We start from the raw sequence: 15,944 nt of genomic DNA, 5'->3' as shown, positions 1-15,944 counted from the left end.
ATATAGTTACTTACAGCTATGACTTTTGCTATGAATTTTTCATTAGCTGCATTCCATAGGTTCTGATATGCAATGTTTTCATTATCCTTATTTTCTCAGTACACATTAAGTTTGGTTTTCATATCTTTTTGTTCCAAGATCTGTTAAATAAAGTTTAAAAGTTTCCTAGTAATAGAATTTTGAAGTTTTCTTTGTATTTTTATCATTTGATAAGATTGTGAACAGAAAATATTGTCTGTTCTGTTTCTACGTTTTAGAATTTGTTGAGATTTTCTTTGCACTATTTAACAGCTAATATATGGTCCCTTCTGTGGCTAGTTTAGGGACACTTTAATATGTGTCTTCTATATTTAGAATGTATAGTCACATATTTCCCCCTACCTTGCAATTATTTTATTTATATATTTTAAAACCTTACTTTTTTGATCCACTAAATATGATATGGACAGAGAGATAACCCATAAAAGTCTTGATCCGAATATAGACTTGCCTGCCTTTCCTTGAATAATATCATGCAGCTTTGCTTTATTAATTTTGTTACTGCTATTTGGAACATAGATATTCATGGCTGCTAACTCAAACTTTGAATATTATTCCCTTTACCATTATAAAGAATCTTTCTTTGCCTTGTTTAATGGTTTTTATGGTGATTTTAATTTTCTCCGTTTGAAATCAGGTGTGTATTTTTTACACAGTATACAGTTGAATTTGGTCCAGTTTGAGGGCTTTTTCTTTTAATATGTGAGCTCTGCCTATTTATGTGTGTTGATATGGCAGATATGTTTGTTATTTTTGTTATGTGTTCTGTTTTCTATTTTTTATTGCTTAATTTGCTTTTTTACATGTCACTTAATGATCTGTTTTTTTTTCCTTACTTTGTGCCCATGTAATTCATTTGGGAGATGTATCCTATCTTTAGTTCTTCTAGCATTTCCCTTTATAATGATAATAATTCTCTGTTGTTGTTTCTTTTAATTTAGAGAGTATCCACTGATTCCCCAACAGAAGTGATACTGAATATCCACTTCTTCCCACCTCCCCTCTATCCCTTTCCAAACCTCCTTTCCACCATTCAATTCTAGTTGATATAATCACTTTTTTTTTTAGTTTTTCCAAAACTAAACCTTTTAATATATTTGACTTATACTCCTCTGAGAAATATACATGATTTATTCTCTTTAAAGATATTTTGATTTATTAACTTTAAAGGTATTATGCTTGAGTATAATAGCTAAGGAATCAACATGCATATATCTCCCACTTTATCTTCCTTTTTACCCAATAACTTTTGGAAGTTACATTTTTCCATTTTGCCATGATTAATAGTAGTTCCATTCCTTTCCAATAGCATATTTCCATAGCTGTTTCAGTCTTGATTCAGCAGCTAATTCAATACTCACTGCCATTTCTTTGTCCCCACTTTCTCTCCTCAACTCTTTTTTCCTGTAGTGGCTGACATTTTTCCTATAGTGGTATCTTCAATACAAATTCAAGAAACACACATTTTGCATGTTTAAAAACATTTGCCACTTGCCTTCTTACTACAATGACAGTTTGGCTGGATATAAACTTTTAGGTCACACATTGTTTCTCTGGGATATGATGGCATGGTTAATATGTCTCCAAAACTATATGATTTTCCTTTGGATATCATAGACCTTTTATTTTATTAATAAATTTATTTATTTATTTTTGAGACAGGATCTCAGTCTGTCGCCCAGGCTGGAGTGCTATGGTTTGATCACAGCTCACTGCAGCCTCCACCTTCTGGCCTCAAGCGATCCTCCCATCTCAGCCTCCCAAGTAGCTGGGACAAGACACATGCCACCATGACCAGCTAATTTTTTAATTTTTCTGTAGAGACAGGGTCTCCCTATGTTTCCAGGCTCATGAACTTCTGGTGCAAGTGATTCTCTCGGCTCAGTCTCCCAAAGTGTGGGGATTACAGGCATAAGCTACTGTGCCTTGCCTTGTACCTTTAAATGTATAGAATTAAATCTTCCTTTTGAAAAGCTTTCTTAAATTATATGCTTGACATTATGTGTTTGAATATTTATTCTCTTCCATTTGTTTATGTCTTTTACTCATGAAAACCAGTTATCTTTTTCATTTGTCATCCATATCTAGCAGTTTCTCTCTAATCCTTTTAAATTCTTTGTCCATTTACATTTCATTCTGCTTATTTTTTTCAATCCTCCATAGTACTCAGTGTGTTTTCAACAATACCTGTTTTCTTTGGGCTTCTTCTAGTGTGTTCTTCATTTTTCTCTTTTACTTCTGCCATGATATTTTTCATCCTCTATTATTTTGCTAGATATTCTCAGAGTCCTTACCTCTTTTCTTTGATTCCTTGTTTTAAAGGGTTAATTATTTCATTAACTTCTTTGAGTTAATAATTATGTTGCTTTACAGCACTATTTTTTCTAATAAATGTTCTTCACTTATCATCATTCTTTTCCTATTCCTTTCCTTACTTTTTTCTTAGTTTTTTTTTTTTTTTCGTATAGATCTTATACTGGTTTTCTTTCTCATTATTCATCTTAAAATGAGATCAACTCTTCTTGGACCAACTATTTTCAGATTTACTTGAGGAAATGACCATGGCAAGTTCTAGACCAGCAAGAATTCTTTTTGGCTTAGGGAGGAACTTCTTATGACATACACAGAGAGAAGTACGTATGTTATAAGACTCATTGAAATGCACATTTGTATCTGTGCCTGCAAATAATTTTGGACCCTCCATTCCCCAGCCGATAGAGGTGAGTAGCTTTAAGGCTGCCCAAGATTCACTGTCGTCTTGGCCTACCTCATTCCTAGAATGCCCCTACAGAAATGCCTTGCCTTTGCCATCTTCTCTGCTCCCTGGTGGGTCTAGGGTCTAAGATCTGTCCTGCTGCCATCCTACACACCCTTTTCCATTATTCTAAACAAGAGTTGATGGGTTTTCTTCGCCAAGCAGCTAGTGTTTCCCACTTTGGAGAGCAGGGCTCTGCAGGCTTTGTCTGAGGCTTACAGCCACAAATGTATCCTCTACAACATATCCACACCCTCTATCAGATCATCCTGGGCAATGAACCGTCCTGTCTCATTCATTGAAGTGCAGAGTTACGGAGATATAGTTTTACCAAAGAAAGTTTTCTTTTTCTTTATTATCTTGAGATGATTTCCAAGAAAGGGAAGAAACAGATATTTTTACCATCTTAAAACTAGAAGACCTTCTTGAACTTTATTTTGAAAAGTGAGTTTTTTAATCTAAAAATCTAAAAGCAAGCTGCCTCCTCTGCTGCCCTTTAGTAAGACCCCTTCCATTTCCAAGAAGCCACCATATCCTTACTTTAAAAAATTACATTTGGAAAAACTTTGTTTTTTGGACAGGATCATATGCAATTTTAAATTTCTTTGGTATTTATCTCAAAGCAGTACTCCTTTGCTCCTTGTATTTATACAGCTTAGGAAAGAAGAAACACTCTACCTTTTTCTTGATGAAGAAATAGATGGGAATTAAAGCCAGAACTAAAGACCAGTTTTCCCAGCTATCAAATTATTTCTCTTTGATTGCCTTGTTTTTTGTCATGCCAGAGAAGGCTTTTCTAGTGAGCACTGTAAGCTTTGAGAACCCAACATTCATTTTTTTTTTTAGATGGAGTTTCTGTCACCCAGGATGGAGTGCAGTGGCATGATTTCGGCTCACTGCAACCTCCGTCCCCTGGGAGAACCCAACATTCAGAATATATTTTATTACCACGCTGATAATGAGGTCTACCATTGTACAGAAGCTTTGACACTTCTCTTCCCTTTTCTAGTTTGTAATATTTTTCTTTAATAACCATTAAGATGATATTTCTAGATTCACATATAGCTTTCTTAATGTTCTGCTAACAAGGTGTGTCTCCATCTTTTGCGTGAGCCTGATTCCTGATTTATATGCCATTGCCTTGATACAAAAATATCTCAATACCAACTGATATGGTTTGGATTTGTACCCCTGCCCAAATCTCATGTGGAATTGTAATCCCCAATGTTGGAGGTGGGGCCTGGTGGCAGGTGATTGGATCATGGGCGGTTTCTCGTTATTGGTTTAGCGCCATCCCCTCATCACTGCTCTTGTGATGGTGAGTGAGTTCTCACGAGATCTGATTGTTTAAAAGTATGTGGCACCCCCACCCCAGTCCTGCTTCTGCCATTTAAGACACTGCTCCCACTTTGCCTTCTGCCATGAGTAAACGTTCCCTGAGGCATCCCCAGAAGTAGATGCCATTATGCTTCCTGTACAGCCTGCAGAACTGTGAGCCAATTAAACCTCTTTTCTTTATAAATTTTTCAGTTTCAGGTGTTTCTTTATAGCAACGTGAGAACAGACTAATACACCAAGGCAATGATATTTGGCATTCGGCATTACTTTTGGCCTTGGCAATACCAATATCCTAAAGACATAGTCCCTATGTTTGAACCTTTGAGGAGCCCATGGTCCAGTGAAGGGAGACACGGAGACATATAAAAGGAAAATAGGTCCGGGCACGGTGGCCCATGTCTGTGATCCCAGCTATTCGGGAGGCTGAGGCATGAGAATTGGTTGGCCCTGGTGGGGCAGAGCTTGCAGTGAGCTGAGATCATACCACTGCATTCCAGCCTGGGTGACAGAGCGAGACTCCATCTCAAACAAAACAAAACGAAAATGAAGAAGAAGAAGAAGATTACCAGAGTGCTCAGTACCATAGTAGAAGTGTGACCAAAGTGCGAAGTGCTATAGGGGCAGTTAGCCCTCCCAAAGGGAGAAGAAAGTCATTCAAAGAAGCTGGCACCTGAACACAGTTTTGCAGGTTAATAGGTATTTTCCAGATGGTGGCCCTGACCTGCAGCCTGAATACCACGGGCAAAGACTTAGAGATGTATTTTTCTAAAAAAAAAAAAAAAAAAAGGATATAAGAAAATGTCAACAGTGTGATGTGGGTAAAATGGAGGAGGCCTAGAACGCAGTGGAGGATGAGATGTGGAGTTTGACTTCATAGTAAGTACCCAGAGAGGAGTACATGTTAAACCTAGGAGGGATGTCATGGACGCTGAGAGGTGACACCTGTAGTCGATTTGTGAGACTTCACTGTCAGTGATGTGCTGGCTGCCTCAGGAAGAAATCTGCCTGGTAGCTGTCCCTCCCCCCTCCCCCCACCCCACAACAGTCCCCAGAGTGTGATGTTCCCCTTGCTGTGTCCATGAGTTCTCATTGTTCAGTTCCCACCTATGAGTGAGAACATGCGGTGTTTGGTTTTTTGTCCTTGCGATAGTTTACTGAGAATGATGGTTTCCAGTTTCATCCATGTCCCTACAAGGGACATGAACTCATCATTTTTTATGGCTGCATAGTATTCCATGGTGTATATGTGCCACATTTTCTTAATCCAGTCTATTGTTGTTGGACATTTGGGTTGGTTCCAAGTCTTTGCTATTGTGAATAGTGCTGCAATAAACATACGTGTGCATGTGTCTTTATAGCAGCATGATTTATAGTCCTTTGGGTATATACCCAGTAATGGGATGGCTGGGTCAAATGGTATTTCTAGTTCGAGATCCCTGAGGAATCGCCACACTGACTTCCACAATGGTTGAACTACTTTACAGTCCCACCAACAGTGTAAAAGTGTTCCTATTTCTCCACATCCTCTCCAGCACCTGTTGTTTCCTGATTTTTTAATGATGGCCATTCTAACTGGTGTGAGATGGTATCTCACTGTGGTTTTGATTTGCATTTCTCTGATGGCAATTTTTATAGAACTCAGTCCTAATTTAAATGCCTGAGTCAGTGATAAATATTATTAATATCTTCATTTTTTTCCTTTCACCAAATACTGTTCAAAAATTAGAATGAATTCAATGAATGATCTGGGAACAAATTTACATTTCAATAAGAGTCCTATAAAAGCAAACCAATTTATGAGCTCATCTTAGTATGTGTTACATACTAGGTTTCATATTAGATGTGGTTAAAGTATGCTTCCATTTTAGAATTCACATAGACAAACCCACATTAATCCTTTCGGCACTTCAGCAGATAATTAACTTTAATACTCAGTTAGGGCTGAGCCAATTCAGTTTCTGGAGCCGATGTCTGGGCTGGTGTTTCTCAGGTGTCAGAAGTCCTTCATGTCACCTGTGTGAGAGCAATGGTTTCCCTTTCACTTTGTATGTCATATTCAATTCCAAGTACAGTAGCTATTTGCCTGGACCCAGCCTGCTGAAATTAAATGAATCTACATGACAATGAGCCTTTTCAGCAGAGGCCACAACTTATGACTCTATGGGAGACAGAATGCTTTCATCATCCTAGATGTTCCAGAGCAGGGTTCTTCAAACTTTAGCAAGCATAAAACTTCCCTGTAGATAAGATGCTCCCAGAGATTCTGCTTCAGTAGGTCTGTGTGGAGACGGTGCCTTTCTTACAGCCTTCCACATTGGAGAGCTGCTCAGTGTGGCCCCAGATCCACAGTGTCGGCCTTACCCAGAAGCTTGTTAGAAATGCAGAATCCCAGGCCCCAGCTCAGACCTACTGAATCAGCTGAATCAGAATCTGCATTTTAACAAGATCTCCGGTGACTCGCCCTCCACTGGAGTTTGGTAAATACCACCCTAGATCCCTGTTCCCCAAAGCCTGGTTTAGGTATTGCTAGGGAAACTGGAGATGAGTTTAGAGAGTATATAAACATTTTTAAATAATGGCTGTGTTTATTCTTATTATTACTTTCCTTCTTTTTATTACCTTCCAAGTGTTTATTCTTCCTGAGATCCTGTGTTTATTCTTATTATTACCTTCCATTTATTCTTATTATTACTTTCCATTATTACAAACCAAGTGGTATTGGTTTTCCGTTTATGATAATAAAGTTTATTTTCCAAAATAAACGTATTTAACTGAAAGCATGACTTGATTTATAGTAAATGTTAAATAAATATGAGTTTAGGTGGTATGCGGCTGTCACAAAAACCATGAACGTCATCTGTATACAAGTGACCTTACTTAGTATGGTGCTTAAGAGCCTGGCCTCTGGAGCCTGACACTCTGGGTTTGAGTACCAACTCCTCTACTAATGACACTGTGTGACCTTGGGCAAGTTTCTTGACCTCTCCATCCTTCAATTGCCTCATCTGGAGAATGGAGATAATAATGGTATCTATCTCATTGGGGTGTCATGGTGTTAAAAAAGGGCTAATATATGAAACACTCTAAGAAAAGTGCCTGACACATAGTAAGGGCTTTGTCAGGGCTAATTTGCTTCACTGTTATCTAGAGCACAAATACATGCTCAGTGATTTTTTTCATTAGATTTCCCCCAATCCTGTTCCTGGCTTCTCTGCTTACTCAGGCCAACATGCCCCACCTCCCCACAAAAGCTAAATATTTACAGATTTTTTATATCATTGAGAAGAGTGAGAGCAGCAACTTCCATTTGGCCAAAAAGAGGGCAGTCTTAACTGACAGAAGTGGTAGGTGGGGCATGAGATCTCATAGGTTGGAAGTCCAAGGAGAGAGATGTGGCCAGAGAATTTGCTCATTAAATGACAAGAAAGTGACAACAGAAAGTTATTCTCATCATCACCTGGAGAGAAATTTAAAAAATAAAATTCTTTTATTATTTTACTTACAGCTTTAGAAACTTTACTACATTTACGTTGAGAACCCCTTTATTTGTACCTTGTTTGCACATGGGCTTGTGGGCTGCTGTCTCCTGGCCGCAAGGTACCTTTAATAGATGAATGATGGACCCTTAGAGGTGGCAGGACCCTACTGAGATCATAATATGAGATATATATTGTGTCATGGGGTTTATTAGCCTTCATTCATTCAGAAGTGAGAAATCTTTATTCTCCTCCCTCTGCCCCATTTTATAGCCAAAGAAACAAGGGATACATACAAAGTTAGGATTGCACAGAGTACCTTATTTGCAGATTCCTAGTCAAATGTGTTATTTTACTCTTATTACTGTTTTGAGATGGGGTCTCACTCTGTCACCCAGGCTGGAGTGTGGTGGTACAATCACAGCTTACTGCAGCCTTGACTTCTTCAGGCTCAGGTGATCTTCCCACTTCAGCCTCCTGAGTAGCCGGGACTACAGGTTTGCACCACCACACTTGGCTAATTTTTGTTGTATTTTTTGTAGAGATGGAGTTTTGCCATGTTGCCCAGGCTGATCTTGAACTCCTGGGCTCAAGCTATCTACCCATCTTGGCCTCCCAAAGTGCTGGGATTACAGGTACGAGCCAGTACACCCAGCTCATAGAACTCAGATGGTGGCAGTAATCTTTCTTGCTTATATTTAAAAACGTACGCACACTTTCTGTGTGTGAACAGCTGTACTCTCACAGACTACTCTTGGGAAAAAAAAGAGTTTGACGAGAGCAACTAGTATGTAAAATTACTTACCATGAGTTCTTTCTTTCTGAAATAACTCACAAAGTGTGGTTGGAACACAGACATATGTAATTTTTTATTAAAAGAGAGGCAAGCCCAGTCCAGATCACTTCTGAATGGGTACAGACAGGCTGAACATGTAGGGAAAGAAAGGGATCAAGTAGGGCGCTGGTACCCTCACCCTGGAATAGCTCCCGCTAAAGAGGTTGCAGTGCAGGTCCTGTGCAACCTGCAGATGTGCTGTGTGCTCTGTGGCCCACTGGCTTTTAAAAATGCTTTTTAAATTACATACCCAGATTTCAAAATTGAACTTCGCACAAAAATCTAGATAGATATGGGGCTTTGGGAAGAGGGAAGTAGGGGGTTCTGGCCAATACTGGGCTCATATTCCCATGGAATATCACCCAACCCATGCTGAGAGGGGCTCCCACTGCAGACCCAGGTCCATGTCCTGTAGCCATGTCCCGTCCGCGCTCTTTCACCTGTCATTTAGCCCACCTCTGAGTGGGTGGGCACAGCCTGCTCCCTACTGGCAAGGGATGCTGGGGAAGGAGTTCCTACTTCTGGCTGGAGGAGGTGGGACTCAGAATGTGGGAAATTCCTCCAGCATAGGGTAAGTGTTCAAAAGATGGTGGGCAACCACAAGACAGATGAGCACCCCTGCCCAAGGAGGAAGATGCTTGCAGGAGAGCCGAGTGTCATTGAAGAGCCTCCATCGTGGCAGTCTTTTCCTCTTCTCCCTCACACATGCAGAGCCTCCCAGGCTGCTTGTGTTCTCCCACTTCCAAATCTCTGATTATTTGCTGTTCCTGCTTACTAGAACAGACTCCTCTATTCACCTCTCTGCCTGGTGAAAAATAAGATCACTTCTACCAAGTGTTTCTTTATTGCGCCTCCTCCTCAAGTTTGAATGGATGATGCTATCCCTTAGCACTCTTTACCTCTCCTGGGGCTTTTATCTGACTCCTGCTCTTTCTTTTTCTTTTCTTTTTTTTTTTTTTGAGACAGAGTCTTGCTCTGTTGCCCAGGCTGGGGTGCAGTGGCGCAATCTAGGCTCACTGCAACCTCCGCCTCCCAGGTTCAAGCCACTCTCCCACCTCAGCCAGCCTCCCAAGTAGCTGGGATTACAGGAGCTTGCCACCACACCTGGCTAATTTTTTTGTATTTTTAGTAGAGATGGGGTTTCACCATGTTGGCCGGGCTGGTTTGGAACTCCTGACCTCAGGTGATCCACCTGCCTTGGCCTCCCAAAGTGCTAGGATTACAGGCATGAGCCACCGTGCCTGAACTGACTCCTGCTTTTAACATAGTTATTTGTAGTGGTGATGATAAGTGTCACTTCCACGTATGTGTCAGGACGTGTACTGTGTCTTCATATACAGTGTTTGTTTTAATAGTGACAACAAACAGAATTAAGCATTATCGCTCCTAATTTACAAATGAAGAAAAGGAGGCCCAGTGAGGTAAAGTGACCTGACCAAGGCCACACAGCCAGGAAAAGGGAAAGGTGGAAGCGGAACCTGGGGCCGTCTCGTTCTGAGACCAGGTGCTGTATTCGGGCCTCCCGTGGAAGAACGTGTTAGTTCTGTTTCCCTCACCACCCTCTAATGGTGCTTGGATGTGTATTTCGATGCTGTTTTTCAGATAGTTCATGAATTGGGAGAAAGTATAAAAGCCTTTGAGAATCTGGCCTTTTAAATCCTAAACATTTTAAATACACTTCAGAGCAAAACAACATTTTTAAATGGGTTGAATGAACACAAAGCCTCGAAGAACTCTTGGGTGCAGTCCCTGACTTCCTGGAGCTCAGCATTCTCAACTGTCAGATTTTAACAAATACTTCTTTAGATAATTGCTTAATTATTGTATCTGGAAAAAAAAAAAAAGCCTTTCACAGCCATCAAACACTACATATAAAACTATCCTCTAATCCTGGATTTTGAAAAATCCTTTCCTGTGACTTCAGCAAGGCAGCATCTTGGTGGCACCTACGCATTCTTAGGTTCCTAAAGATAAAACTAGATGGAAACCAAGGCTGCTCAGGTGAGGGAGGAGCAAGCAGAAGAATTACAGTCACCTTTATGGGGTTTCTTTCACTTAATGGTCTCAACAATATTTTTAAATCTTTGCAAAATGGAAGCAGGGATGTAACTTGACCTGAATCATATCAAGCTAATAAAGTAATGTGGTGCAGTAGAAATGAGGTTTTAATGGCAAAACTCCGTCTATACTAAAAATACAAAAATTAGCCAGGGGTGGCGGTGTGTGCCTGTAGTCCTAGCTACTTGGGAGGCTGAGGTGGGAGGATCGCTTGAACCCAGGAGGTGGAGGTTGCAGTGAGCCAAGATCATGCTGCTGCACTCCAGCCTGGGTGACAGACCGAGACTCTGTCTCAAAAAAAAAAAAAAAAAAGAAAAGAAATGAGGTTTTAGATAAGAAAAACCAGGGCTTTAAACTCAGCTCTGATGATCTTTCTGAAATTTAGTAGAAATTGCATACTTCTCTGAAGCAAAGTTGGGTTATTTGTTATAGGGAAATATCAGCGTCTACCACACGGTTGTTGAGATGATTACATAAAATGTCTTAGAAGTCCCCGGTGCAGTGCTGAGCACCTACTGGGTGGGAGAGTCAGAAAGGTATACAGCCAATCCTTATTACTTGCAGATTCTACGTTTGCAAATTCACCTATGTGTACTCACGAAAGTGTATTTGTAACTCCAAAATCAGTACTCACGGTGCTTTTGTGGTCATTCCCAGGCATGTGAAAAGTGGTGAAAAACTGTAGACACTGACGAGCATGTTCCCAGCTAAGCTGAAATAACAGGACATTCTGCCTTCTTGTTTCAGCTCTCATCCTATAAACAAGTGTCCCTCTCGCAGTCTGTGTAATGCCACGTTTTTTCCAAATTTTGTACTTATTGTTGGTGGTTTTGCAGTTTAAAATGGCCCCAAGCAAAGTGCTGAAGCACTGCCTAGTATTCTTAAGCCCAAGAAGGCCGTGATGTGCCTTATGGAGAAAATATAAGTGTTCGATAAGATTTGTTCAGACATGACTCCTAGTGCCATTGGCCATGGGTTGTCTTGTTCTATCTGGGCCCTCAACAGATTAGATGGTGCCCACCCACAATGGTGAGGGAGACCTTTACTCAGTCTACAGATTCAAATGCTAACCTGTTTTGGAAACAGCTTTACAGATACACCCAGAAATGATGTTCTACCAGCCAGATGGGCAGCCCTTAGCCCAATTAAGTTGACACATAAAAGTAATCATCACACTCTGTGTTCATGACAACTTTCTAAACATAACTATAGTGAATAATGAGAATCAACTGTATTTTATTTAGTTCCTATATTGGATAGGTTCAATATTAGTGGATAAAACAAATTAACTCAAAAATCTTCATGGTTTAACACAATGGGAGTTTATTTTTCACATATGTAAGGTCTAATCAGGTGCTTGGCAGGTGGTCTTACAGGTGAGTCAGGGATCCAGACTCCTTTCATCTTGTGGCTCTGCCAACACATAGGACCTTTGCTACCAGTCAATGGGTGGAGAAAGAGAAAAGTCATGGGCAGAAGGTCTTTCTGAACCAGCCCAGAAGTAATAGCACATCACTTTGACCTTCATTGCATTGACCAGAACTCAGTCTCGTGGTCACACTTAACTACAAGGGAGACTGGGAGGTGCAATCTAGCCATGTGCTGAGGGATTACAGGAAAAGCTCTGCTGCAGTTCTCCTTAAAGTCTCTTTATACAGTTATTTTTTCTTAGGTAAATGACAAAACCCTTAGGTAAGTGGTATTTCCGTTTTTAAAGGTTATTCTTCCCCACCTTTTCCAGTTTTTCTCCAGGGGAAGCATTTCTGTCTCCTGTCATGTGTCTTAGTTAAAAGATGAGATCCTTATATAATGAGACCTCTCTATATTCTCTTGTTCTGTTAATACTTCAACCAACTCTTTAATCTTTGCTATAAATTTTTGACTGAAAATATTTTTGCCACTGAATAAAAGATCATAAAAAATAGACCCAGTGCCTCCTGTAAAAGAAAGTGTTAAAATACAAATATCTGATAATGTATGCTTGTTCCAACTAAATTGTGGGCCTGCATCCAAGTTGCCTTAGCATCAGCCTGTAAAATGCTAACTGTGTCTAACCCTATGTCATTGTATGTATTAGTTTAGTGCACCATTAGTTTAGTTTTGATAATAAAATAACATTGATGTTACCTGAAAGAAACACGTACTACCCCATGAGATCTCTGCTCGATTTTACTATGGTTTTATGCTGTGGACTCTGATGAGTACTTTCCTTTTCGGTCTTTCTGTTCTTGTTTTAATATCAAGGAATGAGGCAGTAACACAGTGATGATCAGGCTCCTTCTTTCAAGGAACCTGAAATACTTTGTAAGAAAAGTGTAGTTGTGTAAAAGAATCAGCCTATGCACCTCCTTGGAACTCTTAGGAAAACTATCATGGACTCTTTCCCCCAAAAAAGTTGCACTGACATACATATTTTACACCATTTTCAATTTTTATACAATTATAGATTAATCCTCCTGGGAAAAAAGATGGTACCATATGATCCAGCAATTCCACTCTTGCATATATGCTGAAAAGAATGAAAAGCAAGGTCTTGAAGAGATATTTGTACACCAATATTCATAGCAGCATTTCTCACAACACCCCAAAGGTGAAAGCAACCCAGGCACTCATCAATAGAGAATGGCTCAACTAAACGTGGTGTATACCTACAATGGAATAATTCAGAATGAATTTCTGATCCATGCTACAACATGAATGAAGGTTGAAAACATTATGCTAAATGAAATAAGCCAGACTCAAATGGACAAATATTGTATGGTTCCACATATATGAGGTACCTAGACTAGACAAATTCATAGAGACAGAAAGTAGAACAGAGGTTACTGGGGGCTGAGGGGAGGAGACAGTGGGGAGTTATTGTTTAATGGGTACAGAGTTTCTGTTTGGGATGATGAAAAAGTTTTGGAAATGGATAGTGATGCTGGTTGCACAGCATTGTGAATGCACTTAACGCCACTGAATTGTATACTTAAAAGGGGTTAAAATGATAAATCTGATATTCTTGGACTTTAGAACCTGTTAAGCCTTGGTTCCAATCCCAGGTCTGCTGGTTATAGTATAGGTGACTTTGAGCAAAAGTGTTAATGTCTCTGAACATCCTTTTCTTTATCTATAAAAATGGGGATGCTAGGGCGTTGAAGCCCTGACCTTAGAAGATTCTTGTAGAAATAAGTGTGATTAGTGTGTCACATAATTGCCATTTATAAAAAGATAAAAAGAACTAACATATTAGGTGAGCAAAATTCAGTGGACTATGCTAACAAGAAAGCATCACATTGCATAAATGCTTTTGGTGTCTGTGGAGACGAGAATATTAACATGAAAAAAATATAAATGCCACAGGATTTTAAAGATGAAAAAACAGAGGGATAGGCCTTGTTCTGGTCCTCCAGTGACCAAAGGGACAGCAGAAATACAAAATCACCCCTGCCCAAGTGTAAGGTTTATTTCAGTTTCTGCTTTGATTGTTTTTAGGTTCTCATGTAGGTTTTTCCAATTCTTGTAAACTACGGGGTTTTTCTTTAATACAGATTTTAAGTCCTTGCAGCGTGCCTTGCTGTGGGTTCCAAGACACATGCCCACATACACACATATGCATGCACACATACAGGCTCCACACATTTATCCAGAGATCAGACCTCCTATAATATTAACTATTTGAAACAGAATCATATTTGCAGAATCATGCCAAAAAGCCCCATGCATAGCAAATACCAGATAGAAAGTCTAGGCAGAGGAGAGGGGTGGCCCATCCTCATCCAGATGGCTGGGTAAAAATGATGACACAGGAATAGCAGGAAAGTAAGAGCTGACAGGAGAGAAAGAGGCAAGAAAATGACTAACGCCCTAAGCCTTGCTCGAGGCTGGCGTCATGAGTTCATGTTGAGCCTGTGACATTCAGAAAAGGTTATATTTCATTCTGTTTGCTCTGCTTAGGAAAATGGGAGTCTATGCAGAATGATTGAAAATGATAAAACTAAAAATTTAATGCTAAAGAGGTAGAAGTCGGTTATCTGGAGAAATTATTACGGAATGAAGGATTGCTGCATATACACATATATATGTATATTCTATTTGTATTGAGACACAAATAGCTAAATTCTATCAGTTTTAACACTTAATTGTCTCTAGAATCTGGCTGCTTTTGTCAATCTCCAGCACTTAGCACAAGGCTTGCCTTGTGGGCACTCTGTGAATAAATGAATGAACAAATGAATGAATGAATGAACAGGTGAAAGAATCAAGCTGCCTATAATATGCATATGTCTGCAAGATATGCATTTCCTGCATATAAGTAAATAAATCCAAGTTTAAAGCCATCCTTTTTCTCTTTTTCAGAGCAGAAGCCACTCTCTTGGGACCATTCATAAGCAGGAGACATCAACACCGTGACACATGCCAGTGCCACCGCCGCCACCACCTCCTCTGCCTCCACCTCCCCCTCCTCTGGGGGCTCCTCCCCCTCCCCCACCATCAGCACCCCCGGTAAGACCTCTTTTTTTCTGATTGGTTTAGTGTGGAGCATAAACTGCTTGAATACACTTGAGCAGAAGGTTTTAAATGTTCAGAAGTAGCACTGCCTAGCTTCCCTGTGGCAGGTGGCATCTTAGGTAGCTGGATCTGGCAGCTTTAGAGTCTGATTCCAAACCAGCCTGGCTCAGCCATTTCTCTCCCTCATTCTTTGGCAGTTTCCACCTCTACCTCATTGGTCTACTGATGTCTACCTCATTTCCCTTCTCATTCCTGCTGCTTGGTACAGGCTCACGAGTCTGAGTGACTTTCTGTCTCACTGGAAACCTCATGCAATGGGCCATGCCAAAGTGCACAGCCAATGAGGCGTTGTGAAGTCAACTTCCAGTGTGGAATTTGGATGGTGATAATGATAGCTTGAGCTTCAGTCCCCTAGTGTAATAGGATATGCCACAACGATATATAAAATCCTTAGATGAAGTTTCCCTATCTACACAAGACTGAATCAAAGCTATTTCAGTTTGTGTTGCTGAATGCTCTCTCTTGGTTTCATAGTTTGGTTTGTGTCTAGAAGGGGGCCACTGAGGGTGGTCATTTTGTTTTGGAACAGGGATTCTCAGCCTTGGCACCACTGACATTTGGGGTCAGATCATTTGTGTTGTTTGGGCTGTCCTATGCATTGTAGGATGTTTAGCAACATCCCTGGCCTCTACCCACTAGAAGCCAGTATCACCCCCCAATAGTGGCAGTAAAAAAATGGCCCCATATATTTCCAAATGTCCCCTTGTGGGACAGAAATCACCACTGCACACACACAGTTTCAGAAAAATGCTGGTGCTTAATGCTTACGGCAAACTTTTCCTCTAAAGAAAACCAGGAGCACTTCTCGCACTCATTCTCCATTCCTCACACCACTTCAGTGAGGGGTGTCTCGCATCCGCTCCGCAGCTTCTGTTTTCATTGGAAGATG

General features: G+C 40.3%; 1 protein-coding gene across 4 annotated transcripts in view; it reads left to right on the top strand.

The window, feature by feature from the left end:
- The window catches only part of WIPF3 (WAS/WASL interacting protein family member 3), a 111,791-nt gene that overhangs the window by 13,479 nt on the left and 82,368 nt on the right, over nucleotides 1–15,944 (top strand). For 3 of the 4 annotated variants that reach the window (XM_058446055.1, XM_058446068.1, XM_058446064.1), the window contains exon 2: nucleotides 14,843–14,989. In XM_058446055.1, coding sequence (XP_058302038.1) covers nucleotides 14,900–14,989 — 90 coding nt within the window. In that variant the 5' untranslated portion in view covers nucleotides 14,843–14,899. The remainder of the gene's footprint in view (nucleotides 1–14,842; nucleotides 14,990–15,944) is intronic. The other variant, XM_058446063.1, reaches the window with a different exon arrangement.

This window comes from Hylobates moloch, unplaced genomic scaffold (genome assembly GCF_009828535.3).
Source record: "Hylobates moloch isolate HMO894 unplaced genomic scaffold, HMol_V3 SCAFFOLD_1, whole genome shotgun sequence".
Lineage (NCBI taxonomy): Eukaryota > Metazoa > Chordata > Mammalia > Primates > Hylobatidae > Hylobates > Hylobates moloch.
Note: the sequence above shows the minus strand (reverse complement) of the source record. Positions and strands in the feature narration are given on the sequence as shown.